The 15,364-nt window shown below is 40.1% G+C and overlaps 1 protein-coding gene across 2 annotated transcripts in view; it reads left to right on the plus strand.

Annotated features, from left to right (window-relative positions):
• Positions 1-13,558, plus strand: part of WDR44 (WD repeat domain 44) — a 100,965-nt gene extending 87,407 nt beyond the window's left edge. For both annotated transcript variants that reach the window (XM_004064760.4, XM_063702970.1), the window contains exons 14-20: positions 358-480; positions 5,039-5,230; positions 5,916-6,017; positions 6,236-6,351; positions 7,231-7,358; positions 8,019-8,153; positions 12,504-13,558. In XM_004064760.4, coding sequence (XP_004064808.1) covers positions 358-480; positions 5,039-5,230; positions 5,916-6,017; positions 6,236-6,351; positions 7,231-7,358; positions 8,019-8,153; positions 12,504-12,598 — 891 coding nt within the window. In that variant the 3' untranslated portion in view covers positions 12,599-13,558. The remainder of the gene's footprint in view (positions 1-357; positions 481-5,038; positions 5,231-5,915; positions 6,018-6,235; positions 6,352-7,230; positions 7,359-8,018; positions 8,154-12,503) is intronic.
• The last annotated feature ends 1,806 nt before the right edge of the window (positions 13,559-15,364 follow it).

A 15,364-nucleotide genomic window follows, 5' to 3' on the forward strand; every position in this document is an offset into this window, starting at 1 on the left:
AAAATGAATAGATGCCTTATACTGATAGCTAAGTTCCAATATGTGCAGGTGATAACAACTAAGGCACACCTTAGTTCTCTGCTGGTGCCTGGCAGATTTCTTTAGACATTGATAAGATTCATCTGAATTTCAGAACAGGTAATGTCAAAAAGTTTTAGAATCAGTGAAATATGGTATTTAACTGTTTGGGGGAAAATAGGATCTTCCAAGTGAATTTGATAATCTTTTGTTCTTTCCGATGCTGCATTTAACAATAACAAAACTGTTGGGATACAAAAACCAAAAGTTCACTTTTATTGTATAAATAGGGTTCTTTTTCATATAGTGATAACATAGTCAATGTCATTTTCCCCATAGAACTACTTTCTTCTTTCTTCTTCAATGGATAAAACAGTCAGATTATGGCACATTTCTCGAAGAGAATGCCTTTGCTGTTTTCAACATATAGATTTTGTCACTGCCATAGCTTTTCATCCAAGAGTAAGTAACTGTTTATACATGTTTTTGTTAACCTCTAAGGAAGGTGAGAGAACCTGATTTCTCTAGAGGGCAATTGGACTACAGGAAAAAAATTATTAACAGCTACATAGTTATGAGCAATTTAATTTTGTGTTTCATTTTGCTTTAGAAATGAGAAAGGAAATATTCTGCTGATCTGCATTAGAAAAACTGGGGATGTTATATCCTAAATCTTTATTAAGACATGCAAGGTATAAATAAATGAAATAAAGTATCCTATTAAAGATGAGAGATATTGGAGATGGAGGAAGAAGAGACAGCAGATGGATAAATGAGAAAGGGAAGTACCTAGGCAGAAATAATGAGAAGATTGGGGAGGGAAGAGACAGAGAAAAAGACTGAAAGAGGCAAAGACGAAAATTCGTTACAAGATACACTGAATTCATACTGTTAGTCATGATATCCCTTCTTTATTCCTTTTCAGTATAGAAAATCCTTTCATATCTTTCCCCCAGAAATAAAGTATTTCATATGATTTCAGCCAAGAGAAAAATCTGCTGTCATGGAATTGCAGACCTATTGTATGCCCTTAGAGGATAGAGCCACCAAATGCTTATGGCTAAATTAGTTACAGATTTTTGCAACTGTAAGCAAAAGGGAAATCACATGTTGGTGCTGACTGCACTAGCTCTATTAAGCAGAGGACTGGAGCTGACCCTAGCAACAAGTTTCCCTTACCTAAGTTGGTGTTATGATTACATTTCCAGTGGTGTCCTCATCTTTATATGTTTAACACACATTATCTTTGTAATGTAACATTTTAATCATATTCACATTTCTTCATCTCCCCCAAATTAAGAAGACTGACTTGTTTTCAATATACTTTCCTTCCCTGAGCAGGCTTGTAACATAAGCAGTGATAATTCCGAACCCTTGAAGACTTGGTTAAGGGCCAGGCGCGGTGGCTCACGCCTGTAATCCCAGCACTTTGGGAGGCCAAGGCGGGCAGATCACGAGGTCAAGAGATCAAGACCAACCTGGCCAACATGGTGAAACGTTGTCTCTACTAAAAATACAAACGTTAGTCAGGCGTGGTGGCAGGTGCCTGTAGTCCCAGCTACTTGGGAGGCTGAGGCAAGAGAATCACTTGAACCGAGGAGGCAGAGGCTGCAGTGAGCTGAGATCGCGCCAGCCAGGGCAATAGAGCGAGACTCTGTCTCAAAATAAAAAAAAAAAAAGAGGAAGAAGACTTGGTTAAGAATTTTGGTGGCTCATGCCTATAATCTCAGCACTTTGGGAGGCTGAGGTGGGAGGATGGCTTGAGGCTAGGAGTTCAAGACCAGCCTGGGCAACACAGTGAGACTCCACCTCTATCACACACAAAAAAACTATGTTAATTCTTACCAGTTTTGATGATCAAGTCATTAGAGTCCTGTTTCTGAATAACACCCCCATCCCTGTTCCCTATACACACAACAAAAGGATGGATTTACCCCATCAGCAACTGAGCAAAATCTTTCCATCCATAAATCTTTCCATAACTTTATTTTAGCTATAAAGTATCAGGTTGGAAAGAGATATTTGGTTGTGATCGTTTTCTTTCTCTTTCTTTTCTTTTCTTTTTATTTATTTATTTATTTTTGGAGACAGGGTCTCACTTTGTCACCCAGGCTGTAGTGCAGTGGTGCAGTCTCGGCTTACTGCAGCCTCAACTTCCCTGGCTCGGGTGATCCTCCTGCCTCAGCTCCCCAGGTAGCTGGGACTACAGGAATGCACCACTATGCCTGCACTATGCCTAGCTAATTTTTGTATTTTTAGTAGAGACAGGGTATTGCCATGTTGCCCAGGCTGGTCTCAAACTCCTAGGCTCAAAGCCATCTGCCCACCTCGGCCTCCCAAAGTGCTAGGATTAAAAGCATGAACCACTGCACCCATCCAGTTGTTTTCCATGTGGTATTTTATTATTTATTAAACTTTCTGTTCAGCCATGTTTTTTGTTTGTTTGTTTGTTTGTTTTTTGAGACAGTCTCCAGGCTGGAGTGCAGTGGCACAATCTCGGCTCACTGCAACCTCCACCTCCCGAGTTCAAGCAGTTCTGCCTCAGCCTCCCAAGTAGCTGGGATTACAGACATGTACCACCACATCCAGCTAATTTTCGTATTTTTATTAGAGATAGAGTTTCACCATGTTGGCCAGGCTGGTCTACAACTCCTGACCTCAAGTGATCCGCCTGCCTCGGCCTCACAAAGTTCTGGAGTTACAGATGTGAGCCACTGCGCCTGGCCCAGCCAATGATTTTTTATAGTGCTTTTATTTGGTTTTATTTTGGAAACTATAAAGCCCTATTTCTAAAAATCGTACTGACCTGGAGTGTTTTTAAGAGGGGCTAGGAAAGAATAGGGTAGTGATGCCTTTTTTTGGGGGGGAAATATGACTTTTATTATAATGTTAAAGGAAGAAAGGTAGCAGAGTTAGAAAAGAAATAGCAAAATGGGCCAGGCGTGGTGGCTCATGTCTGTAATCCCAGCACTTTGGGAGGCCAAGGCGGGTGGATCACCTGAGGTCAGGAGTTCAAGACCAGCCTGGCCAACATGGTGGAAACCCGTCTCTAATAAAAATACAAAAATTAGCTGGCCGTCGTGTTGCATGCCTATAATCCCAGCTACTCAGGAGGCTGAGGCAGGAGAATTGCTTGAGCCAAGGAGGCGGAGGTTGCAGTGAGCCAAGATTGTGCCACTGTACCCCAGCCTGAGTGACAGAATGAGACTCCGTCTCAAAAAAAAAAAGGAATAGCAAAATGGAGATACACATACATAGATGTATGTATGTGACAATTCTGAATTAGAAGACTAAGTTAAAGTATTTTTACTTGTTCAGCTCTTCTACTGGTACACATTGAGTGAGCTTACTATACCATAGCCATGAAGATGTCCATTATTTGTAGATTGTCTTTGACAGGTTTCAGAGATGGGTAAGAATAATAATCTTTGGCAAGGAACAGAAACCCTTAGGGCAGGGGGATTTGGGGTGGGGGAAGGAAAAAAAAAGAAGGAGAAGAATCTTGGCTGGGTATGGTGGCTCACTCCTATAATCCCAGCACTTTGGGAGTTTGAGGCAGGAGGATCACTTGAGGCCAGGAGTTTGAGACTAGCCTGGGCAACATAGGGAGACCCCATTTTTATAAAAAAATTTAAAATTAGCCAGGTATGGTGGTGTGCTTCTGTGATCCCAACTACTTGGGAGGCTGAGGTGAGAGGATTACTTGAGCCCAGGAGGTCGAGGCTGCAGTAAGCCGCGATCGAGCCTCTGTACTCCAGCCTGGGCAACAAACTGAGACCCCATCACCAAAAAAAAAGAAAGAGAGAAAAATTCTTATGTTGCCAAAAACAAAACAAGCTTAGTGGTAGGACTGATTTAGTTTAAAGGAGATTTCTCAATCCTAGTACTATTGACATTCTTTGTTACACGGGGGAGAGAAGGCTGTGCATTATAGGATATTTAGCAGCATCCCTGGCCTCTACACACTAAATACTGGTAGCATCCTGATCCTCCCACCAGTTTTGACAACCAAAATGTCTCCAGATAATGCTAGATGTCCCCTGCGGGGTCAGATTGCCGCAGGTTGAGAACCGCTGATTTCAGAGCAGAATGTGAATGATGAAGTAATTCTCTGTTGACATGGTGTTAGAGTTCCAAAAATGACTGGTTTTGGGGGCCACTAACTGATGTTACTCTTTATCCAAGTGTTACATGTATCCCAGAGGAAGGTATGATATAGGTTAGTGTTTCCCATAGCATGTTCCTGAAAGGTCTAGCACCTCCCCTAAACACGCCCCCCCCAAAAAAAGTCTGTGGTTAAATATGTTGAAAAATGCTACCTCTACTTTATCCTCTTTGGAGATTCAAAATGCAGGTTAACTGAGAATCATGTTTAACTTTTTGTAACCCAGAATTTCTCAAACTTATTTGATCACAGAACCTTCTTCCATGCAATACACACTCAAACACTTTATCTATTGACATCCATATCTTGCAAAACAGCAGTTTAAGGATATGATAATTAGAATTTTATTTCTCCAAAGTGAATAGTGAGGTTTCTTATTGTTGTTACTGCTTTCGGTGCATAAAATAATGCTTGCTTAAAGAATAAAAATTTTTAAATGAAATCTTTTTTTTTTTTTTTTTTTTTTGAGAAGGAGTCTCACTCTGTCGCCAGGCTGGAGTACAGTGGTGCGATCTTGGCTCACTGCAACCTCCACCTCCCAGGTTCAAGCGATTCTCCTGCCTCAGCCTCCCAAGTAGCTGGGGCTACAGCCGTGCACCACCATGCCCAGCTAATTTTTATATTCTTACTAGAGACGGGGTTTCACCATATTGGTCAGGATAGTGTCGATCTCTTGACCTTGTGATCCACTGCCTTGGCCTCCCCCAAAGTGCTAGGATTATAGGCGTGAGCCACCGCGCCTGGCCCTGAAATCTACATTTTTAAACTATTCTAATAGACTTACTGATTTGATTTGCTAATGAGTTTTTTCTTGATGTGGTAAAATGAAAACTTTCTCTGTTGCCACCTCTTTAGGATGACAGGTATTTTCTAAGTGGGTCTTTGGATGGAAAGCTCCGCCTTTGGAACATACCTGACAAAAAAGTGGCTTTGTGGAATGAAGTAGATGGTCAGACAAAATTGATCACAGCTGCAAATTTCTGTCAGAATGGCAAATATGCAGTGATTGGGACATATGATGGCAGATGTATTTTCTATGATACAGAGGTAAATGATTGTTTTTTGTAAATTATATAATTGTATACTTAGTAAACACTTTCATGGTTTTGGACAAGTTGCTTATCCCCTCTGGGCTTTAACTGCATTTTCTCTAAATAGGGACAAATAATACCATGTCTGTCTTAAGAGTTGGAACAGATGACTTTTGAGATGTCTTCTAATTTTAATTTTAAAAAAAAATTTTTTTTGAGATGAAGTCTCACTCTGTTGCCCAGGATGGAGTGCAATGGAGTGATCTCGGCTCACTACAACCTCCACCTCCTGGATTCAAGTGATTCTTGTGCCTCAGCCTCCTGAGTAGCTGGGACTATAGGCACGTGCCACCACACTCAGCTAATTTTTGTGTTTTTTGGTAGAGATGGGATTTCAACATGTTGGCCAGGCTGGTCTCGAACTCCTGACTTCAAGTGATTAACCTGCCTCAGCCTACCAAAGTGCTGGGATTATAGGCGTGAGCCACCACGCCCAAGCAAAAAGAATTTTTTTATAGAGACAAAGTCTCATTCTGTCACCCAAGTTAGAGCGTAGTGGTGCAATTGTTGCTCACTACAGCCTCGAACTCTTGGGCTCAAGCAGTCCTCCTGCCTCAGCCTCCTGAGTAGCTAGAGTTACAGATACGAGCCACCACACATGCTCCTAATTCTAATATGTTAAATGTTTGGTTTATTTTTAGCATTTGAAATACCATACACAAATACATGTCCGATCTACTAGAGGGCGCAACAAGGTTGGAAGAAAAATTACTGGCATTGAGCCTTTACCTGGAGAAAATAAGGTACTGCAGTATTCAAAACCATCTCTCTCCATACTATATGTAGATTCTTGAAAGTTCTTAATATCTTGGCAAAAAATGTATTCTCTTTCTTGTGGAATACCGCTTTTCTTCTAGTTTTGAGGTATATTAGTTTGTATGTGTGTAACACCCTTTTTGGGTTGTAGCTTAGCTTGTACTAAAAGATGATATTTTTAACTTTTCATTTGATCTACTTTTAGATATTGGTAACCTCAAATGACTCCAGAATCAGACTATATGATTTGAGAGATTTGTCACTATCCATGAAGTATAAGGGTTACGTCAATAGCAGCAGCCAGATCAAAGCAAGTTTCAGGTAAATTGGCAATGAGAAGTTCCCAAAGGAGATCAAAACATTTCTCCCCTAATTCCATTTTTCCATTGGTCTATGCCTTATGTTTAATGGGGTTCTTTTCACTTTTGCAAGTAGTAGTTTATTATCATGCAATACGTACCTTGTCCACCTATATAGTATATAGAATTATTCGAATTGACCCTGTTCTGCAAATGAAGAAACCAAGACTCAGAAAATTAAGTGATTGGCCTAAAGTCATAGTTGTAGAGCCAAGATTAGAAGACTCTCATCTCTAGAGTTTTTGCTTTTGTACCTTTGTTTACGCTTTTAAGGGGGCTTACGGCTCATCCCGCCACTCCCCTCCCTGCCCCATTGTCTTGAACCTTTTAGGAAAGGAAGGAACCTTTTAGGATTCTAAGAAAGCATTTTAACACCCCACAGCACAGTGTCTTGTATTCAAAACTTTACATATCATTATTATTTAAATTTCTAATTTGGGTTCTGGACACTCTCCTGAAATAGGGTTAGCTACCTTTTCTTCTTTCTAGCCCTCTTCTTTTGCCGTTTTCTTACCAGTTCTTTTTTCTTGAATTATACAGTAATTAATTCAATTGGTAAAGTATTCTGCCCCTGTCTTTCACACCTTAAATCATCATTCCTCCCAACGTGGATTAACTAACATCACAGATACTTAGAGCTTTGATGCAAATACAAGTGCCAGGCCACTACATCACACGTACACATTTAGAACATCTAGAGTGAGACCATGGGTCTACATATTCAACAAGACCCTTCAAGTGTTATTTTAGGTATCACAAAGTACGAAGCACTGATAAAGGAAACCTTTAAACATATACACACACACATTTTATTTGCTTTTCCTTTCTCCCCCAAATTCAGCCATGATTTTACTTACCTCGTTAGTGGTTCAGAAGATAAGTATGTTTATATCTGGAGTACTTACCATGACCTAAGCAAGTTTACTTCAGTCAGGAGAGATCGTAATGACTTCTGGGAAGGTATTAAAGGTAAGTACATACTTGCTTTTGTGTGTCTTATAAGAGAATCAAGTTAAAGTGGATATATACTAGAAGTAAATTCATGACCGGGCACAGTGGCTCACGCCTGTAATCCCAGCACTTTGGGAGGCCGAGACGGGCGTATCACGAGGTCAGGAGATCGAGACCATCCTGGCTAACACGGTGAAACTCTGTCTGTACTAAAAATACAAAAAAAATTAGCCGGGCGTAGTGGCACGCGTCTGTAGTCCCAGCTACTCGGGAGGCTGAGGCAGGAGAATCGCTGGAACCCGGGAGGCGGAGATTGCAGTGAGCCGAGATGGCACCACTGCACTCCAGTCTGGGCAATAGAGTGAGATTCTGTCTAAAAAAAAGAAGAAGTAAATTCATTTAGGCATTATTTTAGAGAGGCAGTTTGACAATGATAAAGTGCCTTGCATTTGGCTTTGCTTGTTTTATCTATACTGAGGAAGAACTTTGGTCTAAAATTTGAGAAGTCAGGGAATTTCAGAACTTATATGTGATTTTTTTTAGAAAAATTTTTGGGTTTTAAATCACTCTTAGTTACTTCTATGTTAGTTTTTAAGGATATTTGGCATATAACATACACTATCGTGTTTGTCTTGGTATCCAATTTGTCAATTATCCTGAAGTAAATTTTTTCCTCAGCCCACAATGCAGTTGTTACATCAGCCATCTTTGCACCAAACCCAAGTTTGATGTTATCTTTGGATGTGCAATCTGAAAAATCAGAAGGGAACGAGAAAAGTGAAGATGCTGAAGTTTTGGATGCCACACCTTCTGGTAAATCTTTACTTGTCCTATATTTTTTTCTAGTCAGCACTTAGTAGCCTCATTTATCTCATTTGAGTATAACAAGGTTTTCACTAGTATAAAGAATATTTCTTTTTTCTTTTTTCTTAAGACAGGGTCTTGCTCTGTCACCCAGGCTGGAGCGCAGTGATGCAGTCACACACAGCTCACTGCAGCCTCAACCACCCTGGACTCAGGTGATCCTTCCACCTCAGCCTCCCGAGTAGCTGGGACTACGGGCCTATGCCACCATGCCCAGCTAATTTTTGTATTTTTTGTAGAGATGGGATTTCACCATGTTGCCCAGGCTGGTCTCAAACTTCTGGGCTCAAGCAATCCACCCACCTCAGCCTCCCAAAGTGCTGGGATTACAGGCATGAGCCACCAAAGAATATTTCTTGTTTGCAACTTAATGGTTGTCAGATATCCATTTCTGAACTTTTCAGTACTATATTTCCTCAAAGTTTTACCTGTTTTCAATTCACCTGAGAATTAAAAATGAGAAATTTGGGCCTGGTGCGGTGGCTCACACCTGTAATCCCAGCACTTTGGGAGGCCGAGGCAGATGGATCACGAGGTCAGGAGATCAAGACCATCCTGGCTAACACGGTGAAACCCCGTCTCTACTAAAAATACAAAAAATTAGCCGGGCATGGTGGCGGGCGCCTGTAATCCTAGCTACTCGAGATGCTGAGGCAAGAGAATGGCGTGAACCCGGGAGGCAGAGCTTGCAGTGAGCTGAGATTGCGCCACTGCACTCCAGCCTGGGCGACAGAGCAAGACTCCGTCTCAAAAAAAAAAAAAGAAATTTGGATGTTCATAACTATGGGTAACCATTCTCTTTAGAGAAGTGCAAACAATATATGCAAATGTAAAACTTCTTTATTACCTGTCTCTCCTACTAGTCTGTAATCTCTAGAAGACAGAGACTTTTCATGTCTTATTTATTGCTGTATTGCCAGTGTCTCTCACAGTGCTTGCCTACACATAGTAGGTGCTTGATGAACATGTGCTGACTAAATGAATTAAACCCAAATGAAGCAGGGCTAATTTTTCTACTTGCCACAAGTTAACAGCTTCTTGAGATAGGTGGCTATTTACAAGTTTGTAATTTCTTGCCATTTGTAGCATATATGCTTTGAGAATGAATATTAATTCCAGTTGTATACAATGCTCATATTAGGAAGGGAGAAGAAACTGTCAACAAGTAATATTGAGTGCCAATCAGTTATATAAAAATCTGGGCCGGGTGCGGTGGCTCACGCCTGTAATCCCAGCACTTTGGGAGACCAAGGCAGGCGGATTATGAGGCTGAGAGTTCGAGACCATCCTGGACAACATGGTGAAACCCCGTCTCTACTAAAAAACTGCAAAAATTAGCTGGGCGTGGTGGTGCACGCCTGTAGTCCCAGCTACTCAGGAGGCTGAGGCTGGAGAATCGCTTGAACCAGGGAGGCGGAGGTTGCAGTGAGCCGAGATCGCGCCGCTGCACTCCAGCCTGGTGACAGAGCGAGACTCCATCTCAAAAAAGAAAAAAAAAAAAAAAAAGACCAAGGTGAGCAGATTGCTTGAGGTCAGGAGTTCAAGACCAGCCTGGCCAACATGTTGAAACCCTGTCTCTACTAAAAATACAAAAAGTGGCCAGGTATGGTTGCACGCCTCTGTAATCCCAGGAGGCTGAGGCAGGAGAAGTGCTTGAACTCGGGAAGGTGGAGTTTTCAGTGGGCTGAGATTGCACCACTGTACTCCAGTCTGGGTGACACAGCAAGACTCTGTCTAAAAATATATATATATGGCAGGCGTTGTGGTGTGTACCTGTAATCCCGGGTACTTGGGAGGCTGAGGCAGGAGGTCTTGAGCCCGGGCAACATAGAAGGACACCCAACTCAAAAAATATATATATGATTCTTTTTTAATTTTTAAATCGATTGCATAATAGTTATTGACTGTATTGTCTCATGCTACAGATTACAAACAGGTCATAAAGCCACAGGAATAGATACAGTGTACAAAGAGTGCTTCTAAAGTATTTGAATGCTAAAAAGTTATCAAGTACTTTAATCTCAAGTAATTTTTTTGTAGTATTATTTGGACTATCTACTCCACTCATGACACTATTCCTTCTGTCTGTGAAGAAAAATTTTGATAACAAAGATGAACTTCAGTCTAGCATTTCTTTCAGTACAAGATACAAAAATAAACCAAGTTAGAATGATTAAACCTTTACTAAATGCCTGTTTAACTGCTTTCTGTTTTCTTTTTCTTTCCTTCTCAGAATCACATCCAGCTTCTGTCTTCTAACTTAAGTCATTTACGTTTTTTCTTTTTTTTTTTTTTAACTTACGAATGAATGAATGAATGAATGACATGGTGTCGCTCTGTTGCCCTGGCTAGAGTGCAGTGGTACAATCATAGCTCACTGCAACGTTGAACTCCTGTGCTCAAGCAATCTTCCTGCTTCAGCGTCCCGAGTAGCTAGGACTACACGTACTACCATGCCTGGCTAATTTTTTTTTTTTCTTTTTCTTTTTGCTAGCAATGAGTTCTCGTTATGTTGCCCAGGCTGGTCTCGAACTTCTAGCCTCAAAAAGGTTAGTCCTACTTTGGCCAAAGTGCTGGGATTACAGGCATGAGACATCACACCTGGCCTTTTTTTTTTTCTTTTCTTTTTTCCCCAGTGCTACCTTTTTACATTCCATATACTTCCCCTGCATATTCCACAGGAAATTCTAGGTTTTAAAACAATTTGAGGAAAAGTAAAAAGTACAGGGTTTTTTTTAACTTCTCAAAAATATACCACATTAACAAGGTTCAGTTAACTAACGGGGTCCTTTTTTAAGAGGCACAAATTTTAGTGGATTGTACTCAGATTTGTGTTTGTCATTTTGTACCCATGTAGGTGTAGTCTAAGAATAAGCTCTCTTAAACCCAAAATGTGGGATCACAAAATATATTCAATTGCCCTCTCTCTTTGTTCCTGACGTGTTTGGCAATTCAAGCCTCAATTTTCCTTATGTGTAAAATAATGATGATAACCTAGTTTATAGAGTTTCAATAAGAATTAGATATGACCTGTATAGGCTGGGCATGGTGGCTCATGCCTGTAACCCCAACATTTTGGGACGCCAAGGCAGGAGGATCACTTGAGACCAGGAGTTTGAGACCAGCCTGGACAACATAGCAAGACCCTGTCTTCACAAAAAATTAAATAATTAGCCGGGCACAGTGGCGCATGCCTGTAGGGAGGCTGAGGTGGAAGGATCCTTTGAGCCCAGGAGTATGAGGTTACAAGCAAGCTATGATGGTGCCACTGCATTCCAGCCTGTGCAACAGAGTGAGACTCTATCTAAAATATATATATATATATACTTGTATGTGTAAAAGTGCCTAGCAAAATGCCTGGCATGTAGTAGGCATTATTGTTATCATTTTCATTATTATTGTGTCTTACAAAGCATTTTATATGTATGGTGAATTATTTTCTTCTCTATCCTTTCTCATATTCCTAAGTCCTTTGCTGCTGCTACTACTGCACAGCACTGCTGTGAGATATGCCAAAAGGGTGGTAAAGGAATGTTCAAAGGCTTAGGATATGTTTTTAGCACATCTAAGTGAAACCATTTTATGTGACTCATCCTGTCCACAACTTTCCAATTAAAGTTTGGATTATTTTCTTCTTTTTTAAATCTCAAAATCTCAGTTTTCACCTATGTATAATAGAGTTAGTTAACACTGAATTTTTTTATTAAGTGCTTTTATGCAACTGGCAAATGTAAGAGGTAAGCATTTATGCCATTCAGCATAGTTATATAGCTTTTCAGTAAGGACCATATGGCAAAAGGTGCTGTCAGCATTCACACAGCAAACGTGTGTACTTCATTTCATGGCAGTTTCAGTATGTCTGCTATACAATAAACCTTACTGGCAACCTCGCTAGACACCCCTGTTAGCAACAGACTTGCCCAGCTGATCCCATTCTGCCAGCACTCCAGTCCTGGGGCTGAATGACACACTAGCTTCTTGCCATGCAATGAAGCATTAGATGACTTAGATGCCTAGGCTGCCTAGGAATAAGTCCAAGCATCCAGGCCCCAAGAGACTGTAATATCCTCAAGCCAGGGAAAGACCAGCTAAGACAAGGTAAGTGAAAGTGAGCCTCAGAGCAGAGGAGAGATTCAGCAGAATGAAAGAATTACAGGAGCCAGCCAGAAAAGGAGACTGAAAAGGTGGGGAGATGATCTTCTCCCCTGAAGGTGGAGGGTCATGGGCATGTGATAATTGTGGCAGCAGGCTTCATATTCCTTTAAAAATCAACTTAAAACTATTTTTTATACTTTTAAGGTATTATGAAGACAGATAACACAGAAGTTCTTCTCTCTGCTGACTTCACTGGAGCAATCAAAGTGTTTGTTAATAAAAGAAAAAATGTATCTTAATTTGAAATGGCATTTAAAATAAACATATCAGTAAGTTTCTATATGTATCAGAACTGAAAAAATAGTGTTCCAGGCTAACATACTTTTTTAATTTTTATTGAAAGTTGTTCAAATATAATATATTTTTTGAGAGGCAGTGTTAATGATCTAGGAAACCCTGGGCCGATAGAGTAGAAAGGAGTATGGCTAGAATAAGATTGCCAAACATTAGGCTTTATGTTTTGTTATGTTTGTGTTTTCGTTGTATAATTATAAACATGCACAAGTTTCTGCATGAAAAGATATTAATATATTAATCACATGTATGTGCCTTTTGGTTACATGCATTAAATCTAACAGAGTTAAATTATTTCAGTGGCTCTTTTGGCCTCTTACTAGGGGGGATAGTCTTGTTTCTAGCTTAAACAATTTTTTTTTGCACAAAATTTCATTTTTAATAAAAGTGGTATCTTTTGACTGAGTTATTGTTTTGAAAATGGTATATAGGTTTCCAGTAGGTCAACAACCATATGTAAATGGTTTTTATAAATTTCTCAATTTGGGGACAAGTTTTTTTGTGGTCTAAATTGTGGGCTTAAGATTCTTTTCTTTATATGTGTACATATAATTTTTTTTTCTTTGCCACACTGGAGCACAATGTTTCTATGTAAAGAATTATTTTCATTCTTTATCCATGAGCACCAGGCTTTGCTCACTTAAAAAAAAATTAAGCCACATTAAGGAGTGAGTCTTCTTTTTTACAATAATGTAAAAATTAAACTGTTTACATTTTTTTAAAGCATTGTAGTTTTTAAAAATTAAGCTGTTTTGTTTTGTGTTGTTGAATTTGAAAGCCTTTGTAAATATCAATATAATGTACCAATGAAATAACATCTGGGGCAATGAAACCCTGATCATGTTGTTGATGGTTAGCATATGTTTCTGAAAATTAAATATGTATTATTAAAAGTTGGTCTCCAACACTTGTTTAAACATGACTTTATTTTTAATTGACTTCAGTAAATCAAGGAATGCAAGAAAAATAAACTCTTGTTTTAATCATTTAAATTTTAGCAACAGAAGACCAGATTTTAGATCCCTAAATTATAATGCATTAGTTACATGCCTTAAAATTTTTTTAATTCTAGCTTTAAATTGAACACTGTTAAGAATTCATCTATATGCTTATATGTTCTTTACTGCATTTGTTTTCAGCATGTAAGTGAGAAGTTGGGGAGCCACGGACATATCCTTGTTGATTAGCACGGTCTTAGAGTGTTCTAGGCTTTCTAGTAAATTACATATTGTTTGTTGCTTTCTTCTTGCCAGTGCTGTGCTTTCTCCCTCTACCCTTCCCCCTCCCCTCTCCTCATCTCTCTAGTTGCTTTGGCTTCCTCACTTTCCTATACTCTCCCTGACTGAATTGTTACGCCATTGGCTTTCTAAAAACCAGGCACAGTTTCTTTAATCTCAAGGTCTGGGTGGCATTGTGATTGATCCAGTGTTTCTTTTTAAAACTTGATGTCTTCAGCTCTTTGAGGCAGCTTGGCTTTCACTAACTTCTGCCTGAGAACTTGTAGTCGGCTGTGGTGTTGATTGTTTTAACTGCAGATAATCAGGGTATTATTATATGACTATCTCCTGATAGATTTTATATGGTTACTTGACCAAAAAGACAAAACGAGTTGGGATGCAAGCTTAAAAGCATAATACTGGCCGGGCATGGTGGCTCATGCCTATAATCCCAGCACTTTGGGAGGCCAAGATCACCTGAGGTCAGGAGTTCAAGACCAGCCTGGCCAACATGGTGAAACCCCATCTCTACTAAGAATACAAAAAGTTAGCTGGGCATGGTGGCGGGCACCTGTAATCCCAGCTACTCGGGAGGCTGAGGCAGGATAATCGCTTGGACCCAGGAGGCGGAGGTTGCGATGAGCCAAGATCGCACCACTGCACTCCAGCCTGGGCAACAAGAGCAAAACTCTGTCTCAAAAAAAAAAAAAAAAAAGCATAATACTGACACTTGTTATTGCTATATGAATACACTGAATTTAAAAGGTAGCATCAAAATATATACAAAAAAATGAACACTATTTCTCTTTAAAATGAGTTTTAGATATTCTCTATAACAAGTGATATGGTATTATAAAAAAAAAAAGATCACAGGTTCTAGAGTCGGGTAAACTTGGATTTGCTTCCTTCCCGTTAGCACATTCCTTGGGCAAGTTATTTATCCTACATTACTACTACTTCCTTATCTGTAATATGGGAATACCTAACTTAAATTGCAAAGATTTGCTAAGAAATCATGTATGTGTAAAGCTTGGTGCCTAACCAGTAGGTATACTCAACAGATGTACATTTCTTGCTGCCTCTCGCAAATCCCTGAGTACTCTCCCAGACCAAAAAAAAAAAAAAAAAAAAAGACGATATATGGAAACGCTTTCTTTTTGAGATGGAGTTTTGCTCTTGTTGCCCAGGCTGGGGTTGAATGGCGCGATCTTGGCTCACCACAACCTCCACCTCCTGGGTTCAAGCGATTCTCCTGCCTCAGCCTCCCAAGTAGCTGGGATTACAGGTATGCGCCACCATGCCCAGCTAATTTTGTATTTTTAGTAGAGATGGGGTTTCTCCATGTTGGTCAGGCTAGTCTCCAACTCCTGACCTCAGGTGATCCACCTGCCTCGGCCTCCGAAAGTGCTGGGATTACAGGCACGAGCCACCACGTCCAGCCAGAAACGCTTTCTAGACATAGGGATTTCATGGACACACGGCATTTTAGGGATT

Source organism: Gorilla gorilla, chromosome X, assembly GCF_029281585.2.
Source record: "Gorilla gorilla gorilla isolate KB3781 chromosome X, NHGRI_mGorGor1-v2.1_pri, whole genome shotgun sequence".
Lineage (NCBI taxonomy): Eukaryota > Metazoa > Chordata > Mammalia > Primates > Hominidae > Gorilla > Gorilla gorilla.